General features: G+C 34.7%; 1 protein-coding gene across 1 annotated transcript in view; it reads right to left on the bottom strand.

Annotated features, from left to right (window-relative positions):
• Nucleotides 1-26,973, bottom strand: part of HECTD1 (HECT domain E3 ubiquitin protein ligase 1) — a 90,158-nt gene that overhangs the window by 46,420 nt on the left and 16,765 nt on the right. Inside the window, 10 exon segments of the mRNA XM_079127242.1 lie at nt 3,149-3,319; nt 3,511-3,649; nt 9,943-10,117; nt 10,947-11,061; nt 12,740-12,838; nt 13,134-13,210; nt 13,972-14,242; nt 14,341-14,622; nt 15,530-15,757; nt 25,356-25,590. Of these exon segments, the coding sequence (XP_078983368.1) occupies nt 3,149-3,319; nt 3,511-3,649; nt 9,943-10,117; nt 10,947-11,061; nt 12,740-12,838; nt 13,134-13,210; nt 13,972-14,242; nt 14,341-14,622; nt 15,530-15,757; nt 25,356-25,590 (1,792 nt within the window).

Genomic DNA, 26,973 nt, shown 5'->3' with positions numbered 1-26,973 from the left:
TGGCTGTTTTACAAAAGAACTGAAATCTTGCTTCAACTTTATTCCTTTCCAAGTTTGCATTGGCCACTGTAGATCCTTTGCATTCACATAAGAAGTTTTAATCTGCTGATTTCTATAAAAAAAAGACTGCTGGGATCTTGGTTGTGATTGCTATAGCCTATTTCTTCAGAGAATAATTCCAAGTGAGGTCAGGCGTTGACGGTATGTCTCAGTGGTTCAATCCCCACCACCAAAAAAACAAAACAAAAAAACCCAAGGAATGAAAATGGACATTTTTTTTTCTTAAATGCCACAGTAATTCTGATAATTAACCAGATCTAAGAAATACACACATTCTTTCACATCCCTCAGAATTTTGTATTTACTACCTATACCCTACTATATGCTCAAAACTACTACCATTTTATCACTAATATAGAGTAAGCATTCACTAAATGTTAGGAATAATTTTGCTGAAAACTGATGGATAAGGTATATTTTAAATTTGCAGTCTATGGCAAAAATATCAATGAATATTGAAAGTAGTGTGTAAAACTTAATGAGAAACAGCATATTTACATGACCTCAAATTATCTTCTTACAAACTGCTTATTAATTACAGAAGGAAAAAGAATTACTTTACTGGGCTGGCTGGGGTTGTGGCCTAGTGGAAGTGTGCTCGCCCAGCATGTGTGAGCACTGGGTTCAATCCTCAGCAACACATATAAAGAAATAAAATAAAGATCCATTGACAACTAAAAAATATTTGAGAGAGAGAGAGAGAGAGAGAGACAGAATTACTTTACAGTAGAGAAACATGGCAGACAAAGTCAATCAAGGGATTCAAGTTAACATCATCAGCAACAGAGTAAAGACGTGTTTCTGAGAAGGTACATTAAATAAGAACAACATCACCTTTCTAATATTCCTACTAAAAATACATAAAATCTAATCACAAAGAAACAACACAAATGCAAAGTGAAGCTCTTTATCTAAATTGTCCTCCCTTTTCAAAAACACCAAGGAATAGAGCAAGCAATCATGAAATTCTTCTGGAAGAATAAGAAATTCAGAATAGCTAAACCAATCCTTAGCAGGAAGAGTGAAGCAGGGGTATCACAATACCAGAACTTCAACTATACTACAAAGCAACAGTAACAAAAACGGCATGGTATTGGCACCAAAATACATGGGTAGATCAATGGTATAGAAACAAACTCAAATAAATAGTTTTCTCATACTAGACAAAGGTGCCAAAAACATACAATGGGGAAAAGACAGCCTGTTCAACAAATGGTGTTGGGAAAACTGGAAATCCATATGCAGCAGAATGATACTAAACCCCTATCTCTCACCCTGCACAAACCTCAAATCAAAATGGATCAAGGACTTTGGAATCAGACCAGAGACCCTGCATCTTATAGAAGAAAAACTAGGTCCAAATCTTCATCGTGTTGGCTTAGAATCAGACTTCCTTAACATGACTGCCACAGCACAAGAAATAAAAGCAAGAATCAATAACTGGGATATATTCAAACTAAAAAGCTTTCTCTCAGCAAAGGAAACTATCAGCAATGTAAGAGAGAGCCTACAGAGTGAGAGAAAATCTTTGCCACTCATACTTCAGATAGAGCACTAATTTCCAGAATATATAAAGAACTCAAAAACTCTACACCAAGAATACAAATAACCCAATCAACAAATGGGCTAAGGAAATAGACACTTCACAGAAGATCTACAAGCAATCAACAGATATATGAAAAAATGTTCAACATCTCTAGTAATAAGAGAAATGCAAATCAAAACCACCCTAAGATTCCATCTCACCCCAATTAGAATGGCGATTATCAAGAATACAAGCAACAATAGGTGTTGATGAGGATGTGGGGGAAAGGTACACTCATACATTGCTGGTGGGGTTGCAAATTAGTGCAGCCACTCTGGAAAGCAGTATGGAGATTCCTCAGAAAGCTTGGAATGGAACCACCATTTGACCCAGCTATCCCACTCCTAGGCCTATACCCAAAGGACTTTACAGCCACATCAATGTTCATAGCTGCTCAATTCACAATAGCCAGATGGTGGAACCAACCGAGATGCCCTTCAATTGATGAATGGATAAAGAAACTGTGGTATATATACAATGGACTGTTACTCAGCCATAAAGAAGAATAATATGGCATTTGCAGGCAAATGGATGAAACTGGAGAATATCATGGTAAGTGAGATAAGGCAATCTCAAAAAAACAAAGGACGAATGATCTCGCTGATAAGCGGATAACGACACATAATGGGGGGTGGGAGGGAGGTGAGAATGGAAGAAGGAGGGAAAAGAGTGGTGGGAGGGGTGGGTGGGGGAGGAAAAAAATAACAGAATGAATCAAACACCATTACCCTATGTAAATGTATGATTACACAAATGGTATGCCTCTACTTCATGTACAACCAGAGAAACAAGTTGTACCCCATTTGTTTACAATAAAAAAAAATAAAAAGGATATCAAAGAAAAATATAAGACTGAATAAACTGTTATGTGTTCTCAGGAACATTATACCAAATGTAATGTGTGTTTCCTGGACTGGACTCTGAATGAGGAAAAAAAATTTTGCTGTTAAAGACATTAGGGAGGATGACAAAAATTGAATGCTGATTCTGGATTAAGTATCAGTTTTATATAAATACTAAAATTTTTTTTCACAATGCTAGGGCATCACACACACTAGTTAAACACTCTACCACTGAGCTATATCTCTAGTCCTTAAGTATTAACTTTATGATTTTTGATAACTGTAATAATTGTACTAGAAATATATAAGAGAATGTGCTGGGGTTTTTCTGTTCTATTTTTGGTGAAGTATTTAGGTGTAAAAAGGGACATGATGTATCCAGCTTACCCTCAAATAATATTCTTAAAATGTATACATATACTCAAGTGTCTGTGAATATGCTAAATGGGGCAAAATGTAGTGAATGTAGATATAAGGTATTCTGATATTCCTTAACTATGTTAGGAATTTTTCTATTCACGTAAAAGAAAAATGACCAATTAAAAATAAATAAATAATACTATTTCTTATTACAATTATTCTATCAAAAAAGCATAAACTGAATATACATTTCTTTAAAACAAACCCTATTCCTGATACCGCTACCACTAAGATCACTCACTTTTTCTGGTTTTGATTCCTCTTCATTCTCGTCATCAGAGGAAGGACCTGCCAAAGTTGACACTTTGCTAATTACACCAAGTCTGGCTAGCTGATCCAAAAATATATCACCACCTTTATCTACTAGATCCCTTATGATCTGCAAAGCCAACAAGTGACCATCATCATCATCCTGTGGGGGGGAAAAAAGGATACATGAAAGCAAGGAAATCAAGGGAAAATTATAAAAATAGCTTTAGTTGCCTAAACAAATATAGCAATTTGCACAGACAAAATGATTTGCTAAAATTAACTTTTATTTTATTGACTACCATCTAAAGGGAATTAAAGCTATAAGAGTTTCAAGAAAGGTAAGAAACTGACCTCTTGATCAAGAACAGTTGCAGTGATTTCCACTAATATCGTAGGCAAATTGTGACCAACATCAGAATCACAAACTTCTTTTAATAGTGCTTCAGAGCAAAAATGAATCATTTTTCGAATTAGAGCAAGACTTGCTTTCCTTGAAAATAAAAAGAATAATTTTATGAAGCCAAGTTAAGAAGCTAAAATAAACCAAAGTGCAACTATGCATTAATGAAAACTAAAGTATCCAACACTAAGGTGTTTTGTTTTTTGTGGTACTGAGGAATGAATTCAGGGATGTGCTACTTCATCCCCAGTCCTTTTTATTTTCTATTTTGTGACAGGTTCTCACTAAATTGCCCAAAGTGGTGTTGCACTTGCAATCCTCCTGCCTCAGTCTCATGCATTACTGAGATTACAGGTGTGTACCACTACGCCCAGTCAACATTGAGCTCTGTATGCTGCTAAAACAAAGTACCCAATAAATACAAAAAAATTAGTATGCAATACTAACACAATAGTTTACGTTTACTACTGAGGTAATTGTACTTCCTATTATTAATATATTGAGCTCATAATAAACTTACTATTCTATGTTACATTTAACTAGTGTCACTGTTAACATGCCAGGTTAATTTGATAAGATCAAGTAAAAAGTACTGCAATTACTATAAAATTAAATGGTATAACATAAAATTTCCTATAACCCAATACAAAGCTCTAACAACTTCAAACACCTGGTAGTCTACATGAAAAACAAACTCTGAATTAAAGTATTTCTGTCCTTTGTCATGTTCACTACAGCTATTTCTCATATAAATAGATACTAATAATCCCATACCCCAAAATATTCCCACAGTTAATCTGGCATATCTTTTTTCTCTTCTATTCACCCACTGCTTGCTTGGAACATGAAAGACACTTAATAAAGTCACACAAACTAACCTCAATTTGTTAACAAATAACCTGTTCTTTTAAATTATATGTACATTCACACTCACTGAAATTAAAACAGACCAAGAAAAGACTGTTCTATTATGAGTCAATCAATTCATTTAACAATCTTTTTTGAGTATCTAACAATGTTCAGGATGCAAGCTGCAGATATCATTAAACTTGAGGTGACTGGATGGAAGAATAGAGAAGTAAAAATTCCCATTAACATCCTAGAAAAACATCTAACACAGCTATATTTCTATAGCATGGGTTCTCTACATATTTCATAGCTCTTTATAGATGAATTCACAGCATTTTAATTGTTTTAATAAATGTGCCTTATTACACATTCAAGTACATTATAAAAATGTTAGGTGGACAGAGGACAAATTGTCCTAACAGGATTAGTACCTTGCAGTTTTTGTTAATGGCTATTTTTCATTATAAAATTAGAATTTCTCTATAATAGTTTTATATCACGATTTATTTGAATTAACAACAGCATAAGAATGTCTGTTGGGGGCGAGGGTTATAGCTCAGTGGCAGAGCACTTGCCTAGCACATGTAAGGCTCTGGGTTCAATCTTCAGCAGTGCCACATAAAAAAATAAATTAAAAGAAAAAAAAAAAGAATGTCATTTGCCTGCTCTATCACATACTGAGCTATTATGAGTTAGGAATGTGTTATATACAAACTCTTTGTATAATAAGGATAGAATCCCTTGGATATATTTGCTAATAAATACCAATCTGCCGGCATATTGTTTTGTTGTTGTTGTTGTTGTTGTTGTTGTTGTAGGTGGACACAATACCTTTATTTTTATGTGGTGCTAAGGATCAAACCTCAGAGCCTCATGTGTGCCAGGCAAGTGCTCTATCACTGAGCCACAACCCCAGGCCAGGCTGGTATATTTATTTGGATTAAGAGTTTATATATTGGTGCTATGAGAAATATTTGTTTTTGCCATATGGAAGTTTTTTTAATATATGACAAATTTTAAATAACAGATTTAGCCAAGCATGGCAATGTGAGCCTCTAGTTTCAGCTACTGAGAATACTGAGGCAGGAGGACTCCTTGAGCTTAGGCGTTCCAAAGCCACCCTGGGCAACACAGTAAAATCTCACCTCTCAAAAAATAAAACACATTAGATAGGGTGGTATAACCCTGTAATCCCAGCTAAACTGGAGGCTAAGAGAGGAGGATCACCAGTTTGAAGCCAACCTGGGCAACTAGGCAAGACCCTGCAACAACAACAAAAAAAGGGGTTGCGGGGGAGGGTAGAGAATACAACTCAGTGGTAAAGCCCTTGCCCAGCACATGCAAGGCCCTGGGTTCAATCTTTAGCACTGCAAAACAAAAACAAACAGAGGAAAAAACATATAATAAAACAAAATGACAGATTAAAAAAAAATACTTTTAGTTGTAGATGGACACAATACCTTTATTTATTTATTTTTATGTGGTGGTAGGGATCGAACCCAATGCCTCACACACATGCTAGGCAAATGTTCTACCACTGAGCCACAAAATCAGCCCCAAAATGTCAGATTTGACTAATGCAAACAACTTTCAAGTCGTTCTTCCAGGGGAGTGAAGGGAGGGTAGGGGACATGGAGGTAGAAATGATAGTAGAATGAATTGGACATTATTACCCTATGTGCATTATGATTATGTGACCTGTGTAACTCTACATCACGTGCAACCAGACAAATGAGAAGTTAAGCTTCATTTATGTATGATGTATCAAAATGCACTCTACTGTTATGTTTAATTAGAATAAAAAATAATATTTTTAAAAAAGTAATTTTTTCAATCAAGGTCTAATTAGAGAACACTATGTTTTCCTAAGGGCTTTTTAAATTTTTATTTTAAATGCTCTAGAATTTGTGATTTAGAATAGACAAAAAAAAAACTAAGCTTATTTTTAAAATCAAACTACAAAGATATTCTGGTACCATTTAATAATCATCCTTCCCCTAAATGATCAGAGAAACCTCCATTATAATACACTTAATTCCTGTTTATAACTGACTTTTTGAGGGATAGTATTCTTCTATTGATTAACACTCTTCTACTAGTTACAACAAATTTCATTATTAAAAGTTTTCACTAGCTTTCCACACTTTTCTTTAATAATCTCACCTATTTATTCCTCCAGAAGAACTTTGGGATCTGTCAAGTTCTAAAACAAATTCTGTAGCTATTTTCTTTAGAACTGCATAACCTATAAATTAATTTTGGAAGAATTTTATATCTTGAGATTATTTAGTATTCTCATCCAAGAACAATTTCCCCCTTTATCCAACCAAATGTACTTTTCTCAAATTCATTTAAAAAATAAATGGATGCTAAGGATCTAGATTCAATTTTTGTCCAGTTATTAACACAAGCTCCTAGGATGCTTACTTACCAGACCTCTTCAAAATTCAACGTAGCCTATCTTTTAAGACTAAGTAGAGAATTCCTTAGTCTACCATCCTACAGAAGGAAAAATTGGGTTTTTATAAAACTGATACTGCTAGTCACTGTTTTCAAGCCATCACTGTTCTGTTGTCTGCCCTTTATTCCCTGAACAGACATCATGCACAGTCCAATATAGATAGACAATAACTAATGTGAGTGTACATCAACATTCCTTTAACATCTGATTCAAAGTTGTTTACCCTTCAACAAGATTTTAATCCAAAATGGTAAAACCTGAGATTGTAAACTATTTCCCTTTAATACTGTTAAATAATTCCAAAATATGAACTATCATTTTTTATATATCTAAGATATTAGGCACTGTGCTAAAACGTGTAACATTTAATTTTTAATGTTCTCTCATACCTTAAGAGAATTAAGTATAATTATCCTCATCTTAGAGATGAAACAACCAAGATGGAGTTTAGTTTTGCCCATGGTCACCTGTCTAGGAAGTGGCAATGCTAGGTAGCATTTGGACAGTTTGAGCTCATTCCACCACCTGAACTTTTAACTAAGACACACTGTCTTTTTAGCCATAATTCAACGCAGCCACTAATTTTTACCTGGGAGAATTTAGCATCAAATATGCTAAAGTTAAAATTATGTTCAGATAATCTCCAAATATTTAAAAGGATGATAGAAAACAATCACCTAATAAAAGAATTCTGTATATCACAGCATACTTAATAACTTTCTGCTGGCATTATCACAAAGCAGTTCTATTCCAAATACATCTGAGGATTCTTTTACCAGTCCTCAAAAAATTTCAACCCAAACTGTCTTGTTTAAAATTAAACTCACTCATTTCTTAAGATGATTCAAGTCTTTTGTATTAAAAAAGACCAAAAAAGTGGACAACTAACACCTACACTTCTGTAGCTTTATCTATTTCAGGAAGAATTAAAAACCAGGTTCTTAAATATTCACAGTAAACTATTTTGCTGCCAGCTACTTCTCTCTTATTTAAAGAAGACTAGCCATAATACTGATATCTGAGAGACCTGAATCTTACAAAACTACAAATATCCTAAATTTAAACTGATTAAGATCAAATTCCCACTCAATCAAAAAGCTGGTATTTATCCCTTCACTCCCTCTTTTTCTTCATATCTAACTCATCACCAGTCCCTAAATAATCTATCTCCCAACAACTCAATCTATTCCCATTACTACTATCTGAAGTTTCTATTGCAGCAAACACTTAAGAGGTCTTTTTCATTCTCGCCCTATGCCAATCCTTCTCTCTGTCAGATTGGCAAAGTCACCTTTATAAATCAAAAATCTAACTATGTCAAATTTCCTTATAGTTCTTTAATAATCCTTTAACTGTGGGTAAAGTACGCACATCACCCTCCCCTCAAAGGATTTCATAGGTCATAAAAAGCTCCTATCTACCTTTTCAACATTATTCACTGTACTTTCTAATCATGTCCTGTACTCCATTAATATAAAAATACTTTAAAAATTGGTAACAAAACGTTTATTAAACCATTCAGTAAATATATGAGATCCAAAACATAAAGCTCTATTCTATATCTCCTAGCCTCTATACAAATAGAGCAGTACACAAGCCAGCTCTCATGGTACTTATTTCAGAGGGGAGACAGACAATAAAACAAATAATAAAAAATAGCAAATTTTCAGACAGTGTAAGTTCTGTGAAGACAGTAAAATATGACTGATATAAAAGGTATACTAGGTTGTGCAGAAAGGATAAGGCCCTGTTTGATCCCCCGCACCACAAAATTAAAAATTTTTTTTTAAATTTAAGTGTCATATCTGAATGGTAAAAACCAACCACCCATTCAGAAGATCTGGGGACAGAAAGTTTCAAGCAGATGGAAATTAAGGGCAAAAGCCTAAGGTAGAGATGTAGTTGGAGTGTCCAAAAACAGAAAGAAAGCTAACAGAGTTAAGTATAATGGGCTTGAGGTTAAAAAGGGCTGAATGAGGTCAGGAAGTTGGCTAAGAATTGTGAAGACCTTGCAATCCTGAGAGTTAAGGAGGTGAGTTTTATTCACTGTCAACAAGAAGCAATTGAGGATTCAAAGAGGACAATGATATAGTATTAATTATAATTTAAAATATGATTTAGCCTAGTATGTGCAGATTGTAGAATTACATGAAAGAAAGAGACTCATTAAGAGGCTTCCATGGTAGTCAAGTTACAATCTACAGTAGCTTAGACCACAGTATTAACAAAAGGTGATCAGAAATGGCAGGCTACAGATACACTGTAAAGGGAGTGCCACCAGGAAATGCTGCTAGATCAACTAAACCTCACTGTATTTGTACATATCATTCCCTACCCATTCTTCCAAATCTGTCTGCCCTAGAAAATGAGTAAGTAGCCTTTAAACCACAATTTAAATCTCAACTCTGCATAAAACCTTTTCCAATTTGCCAAGGCCAATTACTTATTAAATGGTTTATATTCCCAAAGAACACTGATAGTGATTATGTCTCAGCTATCATGAACTACTCTCTATTGTTACATATTTCCTCACTGGTCTCCAAGGAAAATAAGCAAGACCTGCAGTAATCCAGGTCTCATTTGTCTGTGTAACTCCTCCAATGGCCATCTCACACTGATCCTACCAACAGGCCTCCAAAATTCAATAAGTACTTGTTATATTAATCAAAATTTATCTAGTGAGTTAATATTCAGAGAGTCACTAAAACTGTGTTAAGAATCTACAGATCTAGGGGTTGGGATCCTGGCTCAGTGACAGCACTTGCCTATCACGTGTGAGGCACTGGGTTCCATCCCGAGCATCACATCAAAAATTCTAAATGAACAAAACAAAGGTATTGTGTCCATCTACAACTAAAAAAAAACTAAGGATCTAATTCTCTTGATTTTTTAAAAATATTTTCTCTTAAAACAGATCATCAGAAGGAGAGGATTTCCCCACATCTAATCAAATTTTTATTCTCACTATACCTTTTTAATGTTAAAATAAATCTCTAAGACTTCCGGAAAGGGGAGATAAATAAAACCATATAGCTGAAACAATTTAACAAATACAAATAGTATGAATAACTACCTTATTGAAGGCAGCATAGTTTGCTGAAATGTTTGTGCAAATACTGGCAATAACCTTTTCAAGTATATTGGTGCCATTTCTGGATCTCCTTTGGGCTCATTACATTCTTCTTCGTCTTTGTTGGTATCTTTTTTTTTCTTATCATCTCCTTTATTAACTGGACACATCCAATCACCTGCAGACAAAATATTGTTCAAAGAAATACTTTTTTGGAAACTTTTCTTTTTAAGAAAAAATATCTTAAGATAAATCCACTTCAAACTACAATTACCTAGGTGCTGGGGCTATATAGCTCTGTATTAAGGTTCTTGCCTACAATCCCCACCATTGGAGGGGGGGAGCTATAATCATCTCTAACAATAAATAAACTGAAACTAGAACATTTTATCTATTACCAGTGTTTTTATATTAATAGCGTTTTAACACACGGACTTGAACCCAGGAGCACTTCACCACTGAACTACATCCCCAGTTCCTTTTTTTTTCTTGTCTTTTCTTTTTTGAGACAGGGTCTTACTAAGTTGCTGAGCCTGGCCTCAAACTTGTGATTCTCCTGCCTTAACCTCTTGAGTCACTGGAGTTACAGGTGTGCACTACTGTACCCAACTAAGATATTAATATCTTCAATGAGCTGAATAAATAATTAAGAAAATAATTTTGGATACACAATTTTATTCTAGAAACTATTTCGTAGAATATCTACATTTGTCAACTCTACAAAAACTGAAAAATCTGACCAGATTATTTCATCTACATGATATCCAAGTATTCTTTATTTGACAGTCTCAAATCCCTTGAACTTTTTAGGTTTTGATCATTCTGGAATCATGTAGTCACAGTCTCAAGAACACAGAACAGTAAACTGTTTATCAAATATAAGGATACATGTACATAGTAAGTGTTGATTTATATAATGATAAGGTGTCTACAAAAAGCTACTTCCATGGGAAGTGAAGCTGAAAAGTAATACCAGATGGCCTAAAAGCAAAGAATTTACTACTCACCTGGAGACTGAAGAATAGCTACTACTTCACTATGGCCCCTTTCTCGAGCTTTATCTAAAGGAGTTTTCCCATCTTCATCTCTCAGATCTGGATTTGCACCATGCCGTAACAGAGTCTTGAGAAGAAAAGCATTTAATTTGAATACAACAATACCTGATTTCTTTGACATCAACTTTGCACTCTAAAGATTTTGCAGAATTACTAAAATCATGCAGGTACTAATCCAAATCTATTCATCATCCTAAAACGAGTTATTCATATCTTGAAAAAACTTTAGATTAATTTTATTTGGTTATTTATTATCCCTCAAATTAAGTTACGTTCCAATTTGCCAAATAATCATCAAGAACTGTCCTTCACCTCTATTCCCACCATATCACCCTAAACCTGTCATCATAACCCCATGATGAAGGACTTACTAAATCACAATGGCTCACTAAAAACTTTTTCATTAACTGGCTGACCTTAAAATATCTACAATGGGGCTGGGGAATAGCACAGTGCCTAGCATGCATGACATCCTGGGTTGGATCCCCAGCACCTTAAAAAAAATCACAATGCACTTTTAGATACATAAGCTATGTTGTACTATAATAATGAATCATCTTTAAAAAATTAAAATATCTGAAATCCTGAAATAGGCCTGGGGTGTAGCTCAGTGATAGAACCCTCCTGCATTCAATCTCCAGTACCACAAAAAAGTAAATTTAAAGAATTTACTGCACTTTAAAGGTGACAATAATGGCAGCTATCATCTGAGCACCTAAGATGTGCTATCACAATAAACGCTTTAAATGTATTTTTTTCTAATTCTCACAATAATCTTGCTAGGAGTATAGACCCATTTCACAGAAAAAACAAAACAAAACAAAAAACTTCAAGTCAAAACTTAAGAAACTTGCCCAAGGGCACACAGCTTTTTTTATGTGTGAGGTGAACCTGAATCCAGGTGTGCCTGAATTCAAAGTGGAGTAGCCTTGCATTATGCCAAATTAATTCACAACAGACAGATTCTGGAGGCCTAGATCATACATTTAATTTCATTTTTTTCCATCTGACCTCTTGGAATCTCAATTTCTCTAACTATAAAAAGAAACCCCTGAAGTAGAAGTCAAAAATGCTGATTCTTCTAAAAACACAGTATCTGTTTTACTGACAGAAACAACAAATATATTTACACTTATTTGTTGACAAGACTAAGAAATCAGAAACAAACACATGTTCACCATTAGGTGACTGGTTGAATTAACTTGTATATCCACAAGGGCTAAGTATGCAGATATAGAAAGTTCTCTATATCCTAACGGGGAGTGGTTTCCAATATATATTACTAAATGAAAGAAAGAACAGACTGGTATATATGTTTTATTTTCCATAAAAAGGAAATAAGCATATTATATATTTGTATTTTTACTTGAATCTGTATTAAGAAGCACTGAAAAAAATATTAATAAAAAACATTCACTGCTAGGAACAGTGATGCACACCTATAAATCCCAATGACTTGGGAGGCTGAGGCAGAAATAGTGCAAGTTCAAGGAGAGCATCAGCAACTGAGTGGGAACTTTTCTCAAATGAGGAAAAAAAGGGGGGTTGGAGATGTAGCTCAGTGGTAAAGTGCTGAGTTCAATCCCCAGCAATGCAAACCAAAAACAAAAACAAAAATTTATAGTGGAAAAGGGGGAATGGAATAGCATGGAAGCATAATTTAGCAGAATGAAAGTTTTCATATCACTCTAATTTCTGAACCCTGCAATTGTTACAGATTAATAGTTTAAAAACCTGGCTTTTACCTTTGCTACTTGAGGTCTTCCAAAACATGCAGCATAATGTAAGGATGATGACCTTTGACCCCTATTAACATCAGCACCTCTCTCACAAAGAAATTCTACCTGTAAAATGATAAAGAACCATAAAGTTGCTATATTAATTCCTCTATCCTTAATTTAAAATCCTAGCTCTGTAGGGCATGGTGGCACATGCCTATAGTTCCAGCAACTAGGGAGGCTAAGGATGGAGGACGGCAGGTTCAAGTTCAAGGCCAGCCTCAGCAACTTAGCAAGACCCTATCTCAAAATAAAAAATAAAAAGAACTGGGGATGTAACTCTGTGGTACAGTGCCCCTGGGTTCAATTTCCAATATCAATAAATAAATAGAAAGATAATAGCTCTTATTTATTAGCTTACCATTTCCTGAGTTCCAAAAGCAGAGGCCCAATTTAATAGAGTCTGACCCACGTCGTCCATAAAATTTACTTCAAAGGCTAAAAGTTTGAAGGAAAAAAAATTATTTTCAAAGCCAAAAAATTCTGAACTTTTCTAAAATTTGAATCATTTAAAGACTATTATTAATAATCCACCAAGTACAGAGGAAAGAAAATTTTAAACATCGAAATCAACTGTAAAGTAGTATATAATCAGCATACCTAAGATCAGCTAAGAAAAAGCATTCTAAAATTTTTAAACCACTGGAATTCATAAGGCTTTACATCTTAAAAATAAACATGAAGGAAAAATTAAAGTATAATACAGTTCAACAGCATACTACTTGCATAACACAGCCATATAAAAGAAGCCAATCCACACTCATAATCCAAAAAAATAAGTTTGATGTCCCAGAAGCAACTTTTGTAAATTTATACTTGTTCATCACCTCATGCAAAGGCTAAAAAAACTTATTATATATTCCTATAATTTATTCATGTTAATTTCCAGCAATCTTGATAAAATAGCCCTAAATTCAACCTGCAATTCACATTATAACTGGCAAAATCTCCTTCAGGTGATAAAAAAAAGGTTAATTTCAAATTCTATAGACATTTCACTCATTCAACAAGCATCCATCCAGGTCCTACCATGCATCAAAGGCTGATAATTATGCCACTGTATATAGAAGGGAGAATATTCAAGGGATTGGTCACAGCATGCACAACTGCTAAGAAAATTGTCCAAAAATAAGAAACTAAAAATTGACTATAATTCTTTATCTCACAGTTTTTATATTTAAAAAATTATATTTTCTGACCTCCTGTGTCAATTGCATCTATAAGTGCATCCGTATCTTTACTTCGAATACAGTCTATAAGCTGCCGATGTGAGCGCTCCCCAGAACTATCCAATCTCCGGAGTCCTGGAATTCTGCCTGTAGACCCAGCACTAGATTTAGGCAAAGCCTTTCTTCCTTCAAATAACAGCACCAAGAGAAGGTCAACCAAGCGCATGGTATCAAGCACACATCTTTCATCACCCTGTAATGCACTTTCAATTGAATCTGGAAGCTCGGACCTCAGGAGATCCTAGAAAGAAAATGATAGAAAAGAGTTTAACACATTTGCATTACACAAAAATACTTTTTCTAAAAGACTAAAGAGCAAAAATTAAAAAACACTCTTACGTGTGTTACTACTGGAGAGCCTCTGCAAAGTGTTGAGAGCAGACTTACAATTGTTGACACCTGGTTACTCAATTTGGAATCTGCAGTTGCAGAAGGGGCACCAGTGGTACTTCGACCTGGTTTGCATGCTGATGATGGTCCTGATACAGTACCACCAGCAGCAGCCATTCTCGATAACAGTTCCTCTGTTAATCCATGCTTGGCTAAAGGAGCTGGGTCAACACCCCGACGGGTAAATCGGTCAGCTAGTGATGCAAAACAACGTAGGGCTCCATCTGAAACCTAGTAATGTAAAGAACAGGCACTTGGATAAAATTCACCTAAAAAGGGCCAGTAGTGGGCTGGGGCTGTACCTCAGTAGCAGAGTGCTTGCCTAGCATATTGTGAAGCACTAGGTTTGATCCTTAGCACCACATAAAAATAAACAAATAAAATAAAGGCATTCCGTCCATCTACAACTACAAAAAAATAAAAAATAAAAAGAAATGCTTTTAAAAGGGGTGCTACTACTGATCATTTTAATTCTGACACTTATTATAAGAAAGGGAGATTTAGCAAAGTGATAAAGTGTATAATCTGTCTAGATTTGGATCATGGCTCCATATTCTGCTGTGTGACCTGAGGAAGTTATCTAACTGCCTAAGGACTCAGTTCCCTCAAACTGTAAAAGTGCTATGATAATGGTACTTATATCTCATTGTGTCAACTTAAATGAGAGAACATAAGAATGTAGCAGATAGTAAAAGATCAAAAATATTATTACCATGTACAACTTTGCCAAGATAATATATGACTTATCAACTGAAATAATTTCTAAGTAGTAAAATGGCATGAAAAGTCAAGTCTTATTTTCTAAACTATGCTAATTCAATAAAGGTTTACAAATAAGATCATAGTTATTTTATTTTACTGAAATCTACCTTATTTTCAGTCAACAAAACTGTACTAATCAACAAAATAATAGAGTATAAGTACAACTATAAAAATGTTTACATATTTCTATCTATAACATAACACAATCACTTTTATAATTAAAAAACATTTTACTGCCAAAAAATTATCAGATATAAAATGAGAAAAAAATGGGATTATCTCAAGTAAAAAAGTTCAAATTATATCAGTTATAAATAGAGAATATTACAAAAATCACTTTTTGAAAACTGAAAGTATACAATAGCAATTTATTTACCTGATGATCTTCATGTTTTAATAAACTAGACAGAGATTCTACACAAATTTCTAATGAAGAATCTTGAGGTTCCATTTTGCCACAGAGTCTTGATACCACAGCCATCGCAGAGTGCAAAGTGTCTTTATGAACCAAGTGTCCACTGTCACGAATGAAAGTAAGCACACAATTCAAACCTCCAGCCTCAAAGACAGCTCCTGACTCACGAGTGCATATCAGTTCCAGAACCTAAAAACAGTGAAAGAAATTAACAGAAAGTGTGTGCAGTAGAACAAGCCTATAATCCCAGCAACTCCAAAGGCTGAGGCAGAAGAATCACAAGTTCAAGGCCAGCCTCAGAAACTTGGCAAGATCCTGTCTCAAAAAAATAAATAAATAAAAATTTAAAAGTATAATAAAAAAAGGGTTGGGGGTATAGTTCAGTGGTGGGTGACCCCTGAGTTAGAGCCCCTATACCACACCAAAAAAATAAATAAATAAAATACAAGTCTAATTTTAACTTGATACAATGAAAGAAAATATAAATGTACTCTCCATCCATTAGTACTCACATTAAAAAAGGTAAATAGACAAAATTAATTTTAATAATACTTTTAACTTAACCTAATATATATAAGGCATCATCACTGCAATGTATAATCAATTTTAAAAATTACTGATATATTTTACATTTTGATGTGCTATCTTCAAAAATCACATGTATATTTTATATTTACAACACATGGCAATTTGGAGTAGCCGTATTTAAAATACTCAAGCCATACTCAAGTTAGTTGTATATGAGGTTTCAATGATGAAACTTATATATAACAAACTAACGAATTATATGTAATTCAGTAAAAGGGTATAAGCTCTTATACATTAAAAAGAAAACACTGGATAGCCGGACACAGTGGCACATGTCTGTAATCCCAGAGGCTTGGGAGGCTGAGGCATGAGAATTATGAGTTCAAAGACAGCCTCAGCAACTTAGCAAGGCCCTAAGCAACTTATCAAGAACCTGTTCAAACTAAAAAGCTTTCTCGGGGGCTGGGGAGATAGCTCAGCTGGTAGAGTGCTTGCCTTGCAAGCACAAGGCCCTGAGTTCGATACCCAGTACCGCACCAAAAAAAAAAAAAAAGCTTTCTCTCAGCAAAAAAAACTATCAGCAATGTGAAGAGAGAGCCTACAAAGTGGGAGAAAATCTTTGATACTCATACATCAGATATAGCACTAATTTCCAGAATATATAAAGAATTCAAAAAACTCTACACCAAGAATACAAATAACCCAATCAACAAATGGGCTAAGGAAATAAACAGACACTTCACAGAAGATCTACAAGCAATCAACAGATATATGAAAAAATGTTCAAAATCTCTAGTAATAAGAGAAATGCAAATCAAAACTACACTAAGATTCCATCTCACCCCAATTAGAATGGCGATTATCAAGAATACGAGCAACAATAGGTGTTGACGAGGATATGGGGGAAAGGTACACTCATACATTGCTGGTAGGGTTGCAAATTAGTGCAGCCACTCTGGAAAGCAGTGTGGAGATTCCTTAGAAAACTTGGAATGGAACCACCATTTGACCCAGCTATCCCACTCCTAGGCCTATACCCAAAAGGACATTACAGCCACATCAATGTTCATAGCTGCTCAATTCACAATAGTCAGTTGGTGGAACCAACCGAGATGCCCTTCAATTGATGAATGGATAAAGAAACTGTGGTATATATACAATGGACTGTTACTCAGCCATAAAGAAGAATAAAATTATGGCATTTGCAGGCAAATGGATGAAACTGGAGAATATCATTGTAAGTGAGATAAGGCAATCTCAAAAAAACAAAGGACGAATGATCTCGCTGATAAGCAGATGATGACACATAATGGGGGGTGGGAGGGAGGCGAGAATGGAAGAAGGAGGGAAAAGAGTGGTGGGAGGGGTGGGTGGGGGAGGAAAAAAATAACAGAATGAATCAAACACCATTACCCTATGTAAATGTATGATTACACAAATGGTATGCCTCTACTTCATGTAGAAAGAAATATGATGTACCCCATTTGTTTACAATAAGAAAAAAAAATTTTTTGGGGGGTGCTGGGGATCGAACCCAGGGCCTTGTGCTTACAAGGCAAGCACTCTACCGACTGAGCTATCTCCCCAGCCCCAAGAAAAATTTTTAAATAAAAAATAAATAAATAAATAGGGCGGGGGGTATGGCTGAGTGGTTAAACACCCATAGGTTGAATTCCTGGTACAAAAAAAAAAGTTGGATAAATGCTAGCAATTACTATTTCTCACCATCCTCACACTTAATTTACAAATATCAAAACATCAAAACTCCACTTTCAGCATGGCACAGTGATGCAAACCTGTAATTCCAATGACTCAGGAGGATCACAAATTCAAGACCAGTCTCAGCAATTTGGTAAGGCCCTAAAGCAACTTAGTGAGACCCTATATCAATAGAAAAAATAAATATGGCTCAGTGGTAAAAAACTCTGGTTCAGTCTCTAATACCAAAAATAAAATAAAATTTTACTTTTACTTCTAAATTATGCTGTTTAAGGTGTTCAGGTATAACTAACAGGGTCCATCAATCTTAAAAGCATAAGAGAAATTTAAGACTTTATCCAATAGGCAAGAAAACTTAAAGTTAGAATATAATATAATCAAATTTTCAGCTAATAACTGTAGAGAATGGGATATGAGGAAGTTATAGGTAAATGTGAAGATTCAAGTATTAATATTTAAGAGATGATGAGGGGCAAGCTAAAGTAATAACAGTAGGAACAAACAGTAGAAAATAAACTAAAAAAGGACCTGAACATCAACTATATGTGTGGTGTGGAAGAAAAGAAGTAAAAAGAACAAGTTTCTGTCTTGATTGGCTGGGTAGAATTTAATGCCAATTAACAAACAGGAGTTTACCTGCCATGGAAGATAATGAGGTGAGACATCCAATCAGAGATGTCCAGTAAGGCCTTGAATAAGGAACCCAGAATTCAATAGTGGTCAAGGATAGAGATAAAGATGCAAGAATATAGGTATAAATGGTACTGAAATGATTGATGAGATTGTCTAGGCAAAATATATGTAGTTTTAAGAAGTAAAAACAAGAATCTAGAAAACACTAGGAAATATCACAACAGACACCACTGAACTATATAACATAATGAGAAGCTACTTTGATAATCTATATTCCAACAAAATAGAAAATACCAAAGACATAGACAAATTTCTAGAGACATATGATCCTCCCAAACTGAACCAGGAGGACATACACAATTTAAACAGATCAATATCAAGCAATGAAATAGAAGAAGCCATCAAAAGCCTACCAACCAAGAAAAGCCCAGGACCAGATGGATTCTCAGCTGAGTTCTATAAGACCTTCAAAGAAGAACTCATTCCAATACTTCTCAAAGTATTTCAGGAAATAGAAAAGGAGGGAACCCTACCAAACTCATTGTATAAAGTTAATATCACCCTCACACCCAAACCAGACAAAGACACATCAAGGGAAAAAAATTTTAGACCAATATCCTTGATGAATATAGATGCAAAAATCCTTAACAAAATCCTGGTAAACCATATCCAAAAACATATTAAGAAGATAGTGCACCACAATCAAGAGGGGTTCATCCCAGGAATGCAAGGTTGGTTTAACATCCATAAATCAATAAATGTAATCCATCATATCAATAGACTTAAGGATAAGAATCAATGGTTATTTCAATTGACACAGAAAAAGCATTCAACGAAATACAAAACCCCTTCATGCTCAAAACACTAGAAAAAATAGGGATAGTAGGAACATACCTGAACATTGTTAAGGCTATTTATGCTAAGCCTATGGCCAACATCATTCTTAATGGAGAAAAACTGAAAGCATTCCCTTTAAAAACTGGAACAAGACAGGGATGCCCTCTTTTACCACTTCTATTCAACATCGTACTTGAAATACTAGCCAGAGCAATTAGACTAAAGAAATTAAAGGGATATGAACAGGAAAAGAGGAACTCAAGCTGTCACTATTTGCTGATGACAAGATTCTCTATTTAGAGGATCCAAAAAACTCCTCCAGAAAAACTTCTAGACCTCATAAGTGAATGTAGGAAAATAGGATATAAAATAAATATTCATAAACCTAAAGCATTTTTATACATAAGCAATGAAACATCTGAAAGGGAAATGAGGAAAACAACTCCGCTCACAATAGTCTCAAAAAAAAAAAAAAAAAAAAAAAAAAAACTTGGTAATCAATCTAACCAAAGAGGTGAAAGATCTTTACAATGAAAACTACAAAACATTGAAGAAATTGAAGAAGACCTTAGAAGATGGAAAGATCTCCCATGTTCTTGGACAGGTAGAATTAATATTATCAAAATGGCCATACTTCCAAAGGCACTATACAAATTTAATGCAATTCCAATTAAAATCCCTATGACATTTCTCATAGAAACAGAAAAAGCAATCATGAAATTCATCTGCAAGAACAAAAGATCCAGAATAGCAAAAGCAATCCTGGGCAGGAAGAGTGATGCAGGAGGTATCACAATACCAGACCTTAAACTCTACTATAGAGCAATAGTAACAAAAACAGCATTGTATTGGCACCAAAGTAGACAGGTAGACCAATGGTACAGCATAGAAGACACAGAGACATAAGTACAGTTATCTCATACCAGACAAAGGTGCCAAAAACTTACAATGGAGAAAAGATAGCCTCTTCAACAAATGGTGCTGGCAAAACTAGAAATCCATATGCAGTAAAATGAAATTAAACCCCTATCTGTCACCCTGTACAAAACTCAACTCAAAATGGATCAAGGATCTAGAAATTAGACTTGAGACCCTTCACCAAATAGAAGAAAAAGTAGACCTGAATCTCCATCATGTTGGCTTAGGACCAAACTTCCTTAACAAGACCCCCATAGCACAAGAAACAAAAGCAAGAATCAAAAACTGGGATAGATTCAAAGTAAAAAGTTTTTTTTTTTCTCAGCAGAGGAAACAATCAATAATGTGAAAAGAGAGCCTACAGAGTGGGAGAAAATCTTTTCCACACACACTTCAGACAGAGCACTCATCTCCAAAGTTTATAAAGAACTTAAAAAACTTTACACCCAAAATACAAAGAACCCAATCAACAAATGGGCTAAGAAAATGGGTAGACACTTCATGGAAGAAGATATACAGGTGATCAACAAATATATGAAAAAGTGCTCATCATTCCTGTAGTTAGAGAAATGCAAATTAAAACCACCCTAAGATTTCATCTAACTCCACTTAGAATGGCTATTATCAAGAACACAAGCAATAATAAGTGTTGGCATGGATGTGGGGAAAAAGGCACATTCATACATTGCTGGTAGAGTTGCAAATTAGTGCAGCCACTCTGGAAAGCAGTATGGAGATTCCTCAGAAAGCTTGGAATGGACCCACCATTTGACCCAGCTATCCCATCCCTCGGTTTATACCCAAATGACTTAAAATCTGCATACTACAGTGATGCAGCCACATCATGATCATAGCAGCTCAATTCACAATAGCTAGATTGTGGAACCAACCTAAATGCCCTTCAAAAGATGAATGGATAAAGAAACTGTGGCATATAAACACAATGGACTATTACTCAGCCATAAAGAAGAATAAAATTATGGTATTTACTAGTAAATGAATGAAGGTGGAAAATATCATGCTAAGTGAAATAGGCCAAGCCAAAAAACCAAAGGCCGAATGTTTTCTCTGATAAGTGCATGACAATATATAGAGGTGGGGTGGCAGCGGGGAGGGGAGAGAAGAATGAAGAAACTTTGGATGGTGTAAAAAAAAATGGGGTGGAAGGGGCTGGAAAACAAAGATAGTAGAATGAAACAGACAGTATTAACCTATATGTATGTATGATTACATAAATGGTGTGAATCTACATTGTGTACAACCATAGAAATGAAAAGTTGTACCCCATTGTGTACAACGAATCAAAATGCAGTCTGTAAAATCAAAAAAAATTTTAATAAAAAAAAATACTATCAATTGAATGGATAAAGAAACTGTGGTATATATACACAATAGAATATTACTCAGCCATAAAAAAGAATAAAACTATGGCATTTGCTGGTAAATGGATGAAGATGGAAAATATCATGCTAAGTGAAACAGGCCAAGCCAAAAAACCAAAGGCCGAATGTTTTCTCTGATAAGTGCATGACAATATATAATGAGGTGGGGTGGCAGCGTGGAAAGGAGAGAAGAATGCAGGAACTTTGGATGGTGTAGAGGAAAATGGGGCAGGAGGGAATACAAAGATAACAGAATGAGACAGTATTACCCTATGTGCATGTATGATTACATGAATGGTGTGAATCCACATTGTGTACAACCAAAGAAATGAAAAGTCGTACCACATTTGTGTTCAATGAATCAAAATGCAGTCTGTAAAAATAAACAAAAAAGAGTGGATGCAAAAAAGTTAAAAAAAAAAAAAATACTATCATTTAAGAATGAATTAAATAAGAATCTGCCAAAAAGAAAAAAGGAAAAAAAAGCAGGTGTGACAAAATCTAAAGGATAAAGTTTCAAAAAGAATGAAATAATAACTAATATCAAACACTACCAAGATCTAGTAAGTTAAGGGCTGCAAAAAGTCCACAGTTTGGTAACAGAGATGCTACTGATAACCTTTCTCCCATAGATTCAGGGGAGTTAAACAAACAAACTTAATTTTTGTGGGCTGAATAGTGACTAAGTGTAAACCTCTTGCTACTCTTCCTAAAAGCATGATTATGAATAGGAAGAGGACAACTAAAGTGGAATCCACAGCCAAAGAAGGGGCTCCTGCATTTTTTTTAAAGTAGTAGATGACCAATAATGGAACAGCCTGACATTATATGCCTTCCAATGGGATGCAATAAAAACTATGCAAAACGCCAACACAGCAGGGTGCAAATAACATTTTAAAATTCAAATTAACCATGAACAAGCAATCGAACAAAACTAGAATGTGGAACATCATATAAGACAAATGGCCTGGACTCTGTTTTAAAAAAAAAAAGTGTCAAGGAGAAAAGAGGAGGGGTGTTTGTTCTTCATTAAATGAGAATAAAAAGAGTGCAGGCTGGGGATATAGCTCAGTTGGTAGAGTGTTTGCCTCACAAGCACAAGGCCCTGGGTTCAATCCCCAGTACCGCAAAAAAAAGAGTGCAAATGTGTAAACTTTGGATTCTGGCTTTCTTAAAAACCATAAAAGACATGGTAAGGAACCACTGGACCTAATAAATTAGACATTACTTATTACTGAACCACTGTTGATTTTCAGAGATAGAATATGGTTATTATCTGCAATTTATTTTCAAAGAATCAGTGAAAAATAAAGGAGGAAGGCAGAGAAGGGGTGAAAAGAGAAAAAAGAGGAAAAAAGTTAACAATTGGCAAATAAGATGTTAATCATACCATTCTTTTAACTGTAGATTTAAAACTTATAGAAATGGGGCTTTGGAGTTGTAGCTCAGCAGTCGAGAACCTGCTTGCATGAGAAAGGTCTTGGATTTGATCACTAGAACTGCCTCTAAAAATTATATAAATATATATAATATACAAACATGTAATACACACATACACACACATATATATACTATGTATGATTACTATTTTAATAAATATAAAGCTAGCAAAACAAAAACAAACAACCCCTCCCAAAAAAGGAGAGAGATGGTTCAAGATTTCATCATATCTATCTGCTGAGAATTAAGAAATAGCTAAAAAAAAGAGTTTGAAAATATAGGTCAGTGAATAAGCAATGAAGTAAAATTTCAGACCTGAAAGAAGCATGAAGTGAGGTGATCAAGAGAATTAAGGAAGGAAAGCCTTGAGAAGGAATAGAACCCTCTTCCTCTTAGACTGTAGACAAAACAGACACAAATCTATAGGCACACAAACAGAAATTTCTGAAATATAGTCTAGGGGCTCCAGGTCCCTAGGATTCTTTCAAGGAGTCTTCAAGTTAAACATGTTCATAGTAATTCTACAGCGGTTTGTCTCTTTCGCTCTCATTCTCTCAGGAGTATATGGTGGAGTACTCCAGAAGCTACATAAGGTATGATATTGCACCAGACTGACTACAGAAGCAAATACAAGGATGTAGCTGATTTCCATTTAGCTAGAGTTTTTAAAAGAGATTTCCAAAATTGCCCAGTCTCTTACTCATTTTCATTTTCTTTGAGAAATAGTTAATTTTCATTAAAAATATTTCATGTGGGAGGGAGGGAAGAATAGAAGTTCATTGGAATAGACAAAGGGGAAATGAAGGGAAGAGGGATGAAATAGGAAAGAGTAGATGAATTGGACATGACTTTCCTATGTTCATATTCATATATGAATACATGACCAGTGTAATTCCCATGTTCAACCACAAGAATGAGAAGTTATATTCCTTGTATGTATAATATGTCAAAATACATTCTACTGTTACGTATAACTAAAAAGAACAAATAGGTGGGACAGTGGGAATGGGAAGGACAGTGGAATGAGACAGACATTATTACCCTATATACATGTATGATTACACTATTGCTGTGACTCTTCACCATGAACAGCCAAAGTAATGAGAAGTTATGCTCCATTTGTGCACAATATGTGAAAATGTATTCTACTGTTATATATAACCAAGTAGAATAAATTTTTTAAAAATAAAAGGAAAAAATGTTAAATATGTTAATATCTAAGCTTATTATTTTAAAAGAAATCAATATTTAAGATTTATCAAGTTTTTTTTAATTTTTTTAATTTTTGGTACTGGGAATAGAACCCAGGGGTACTAAAACCTTTTATTTTAATTTTAAGACAGGGTATAAGTTGCTTAGGGCCTTGCTAAATTGCTGAGCTGGCTTTGAACTTTTGATCTTCCTGCCTCAGCTTTCTGAGTTGCTGGGATTAAAGGATATATATATAGTATTAATGGTACTTGTCTCATATAGTTTCATGAAAACTAAATGAGTTAATATACTCATTATAATAAAAATCCTTAGAATGATGTATGGAACTGGTGGCAGTTTTTAGTTATTTTTAGTTATTGTGGCAATCTATTACTATCTTCACAGAAAAAAGCTTTGGGTAAGAACATGATAACTTAGATGGGTACAATGGTGCATACCTGTAATCCCAGCGGCTTGGGAGGCTGAGGCAGGAGGATCACAAGTTTAAGGCCAGCCTGAACAACTTAGTGAGTTCCTAAGCAACTCAGTGAGACCCTGTTTCTAAATAAAACATTAAAAAAAAAAAAAAAGGGCTGGGGATGTAGCTCAGTGGTTAAAAACTGCAGGTTCAATCCCCCAGTACCAAAAAATCAAACAGATAAACAACAACAACAAAAAAAAAAACACAGATAACTTATCTCAATGTGTCTGTGTCTGTAATTACCAGAACTGAAGAAAGCTGAAGCAGGACATAAGAACATCTGGGTAGCCAGGTGTGGTGGCATATGATTACAATCCTAGTAACTCAAGTGGCTGAGACAGGAGGACAAGTTCAAGGCCAGCCTCAGAAATTTAGTGAAGCCCTAAGCAACTTAGCAAGACCCGGATGGTAGAGTGCTTGCCTGTTAAGCACAAGGCCCTGGGTTCAATCCCCAGGACCACAAAAACAAAAACAAAAACAAAAACAAAAGTTTTCATTCACAGATAAGATTTCTTTTCCCAGCTGTCACAAGGGTTGTCATTTCCACTGCTCTCAATCACTCTGAGTAAAGTAAGCTAGATGATAGTTTTATCTTCTTAGGAAAACATATTTTTAACTCTCTAAGTGATGTTCAAATAGGCTAATAAATAATACTTACCTTCACACATTGTTCAGCTAAATCTCTGCTAGTCCTGTTGTTAAGTTCAACTACAACCAAACGATTACAAAGTGCTTTTATAGCTCCATCTACCCCAACAATCCTTCGGGTGCATTCTGCAGATACATCCAGGTAGTATGTTATGGCACGGGCTGTCACTTCTAACACATTGTCTGGAGCACTTTCATCAAGAAAAATTTTGCAGAGGGCTGGTAAGAAAGTTCGAGGAGGACATCTACAGTAAAAGAATCATATCACATGTAGGATTACTAAACAAAATATTAACAAAATTACAGACAATAAACTATAACACACTGTGTTCAATACTGTATCTGAATATTTACTAGGTAATATGTTTCATGGTTTTCACTTCCATTACAATACTTCCATGCATATTTCATCACTGCTGAAAACATCAAGCAGTTTAAAGTAGTAGTATTAACTTAAAACCATGTTTAAAACAATTCCTTATTCACTAAAACATGAAGTAGCATCAACTACTCCATAAAACTTTCCCTTAACTCCCCAGTTTCTAAAGCAAAAAAGCAAGGTACACACTGTTTCATGTATTACTTTATTTCCTTACTTGATATAAGAGTCATTGAAGGCCAGTGACATTGTTCAGTTCATGTTTTATAGGGACAAGCACTGATTTGGGGCCTAAAAGACCAAAGTAAATCAGAGAACAGCTGCATGATCTTTCTGAGCCTGCTTCCTCATTTGTATGGCAAAGATTATATCTAACCAACACCTAATTTATCTAGTTATGTAGATTAAATCGAATCATATACTTAGAAATTTAGCTCCACATATGACCTCACATTAAACTAACTTCAGCTCCCTTTCCCTCCTTTGAACAGATTAATGCCTATTACAAACCCCTGTATAACATAGTTTATCAAAGGAAAAAAAAATCTGTGAGGTATCAAGGAGACTCCCTATATTTTATCAAAACAAACTATGAAAGCCCACATTTTTTTAGTAGAAAACTCAATTATGTGACATCAAATACATTATCTAACTTCTCTCTACTCTAAACTGTAACTACAGATAACACAAAAGGTAATATAGCACTCTCAAAAAATTCACTATTGTTTTTCCTCCAATTTTTAGTGTATGCAAGTGAATGCCTCCCACACCTTTAGCAGCTTAAAAAAAAAAAAAAAACCTGTATGAATGGCAGTCTAATATCTTCTTAATCTTTAACTTAAGGGATTTGGCAGCAAGAATATTATCACAGAAGATTTTAGAAGACTTCTTTCATTCAATGACTAAGCAATCAATGATTAAACAGGTGATTTTTATTAACCAGCAACACTGGCAACCTACATACACAAAACAGTCACTTGTAATGTTTTAAAATCAGCAATTAAATTCTTTGAGAACAGATTCCAGTTCATTCCCTAATTCTCAGGTAAGAGTACAAGACTACCTAGCATATCTGAATCTTAAGCACTGTGGTTGTTCTTCACATATGTAGTAAATACCCATACGCAGGTAGTAAATGGAACATATGTTAAGAGATTGTGAAAGTTTTAATACTCAGAGGACTGAGGCAGGAGGATCACAAGTTTGAGCCACATCCCAGCCTCTTTTATTTTTTATTTTGAGACAGGGT

The sequence above is a fragment of the Sciurus vulgaris genome, assembly GCF_902686455.1.
Source record: "Sciurus vulgaris genome assembly, chromosome: 2".
NCBI lineage: Eukaryota > Metazoa > Chordata > Mammalia > Rodentia > Sciuridae > Sciurus > Sciurus vulgaris.
Note: the sequence above shows the minus strand (reverse complement) of the source record. Positions and strands in the feature narration are given on the sequence as shown.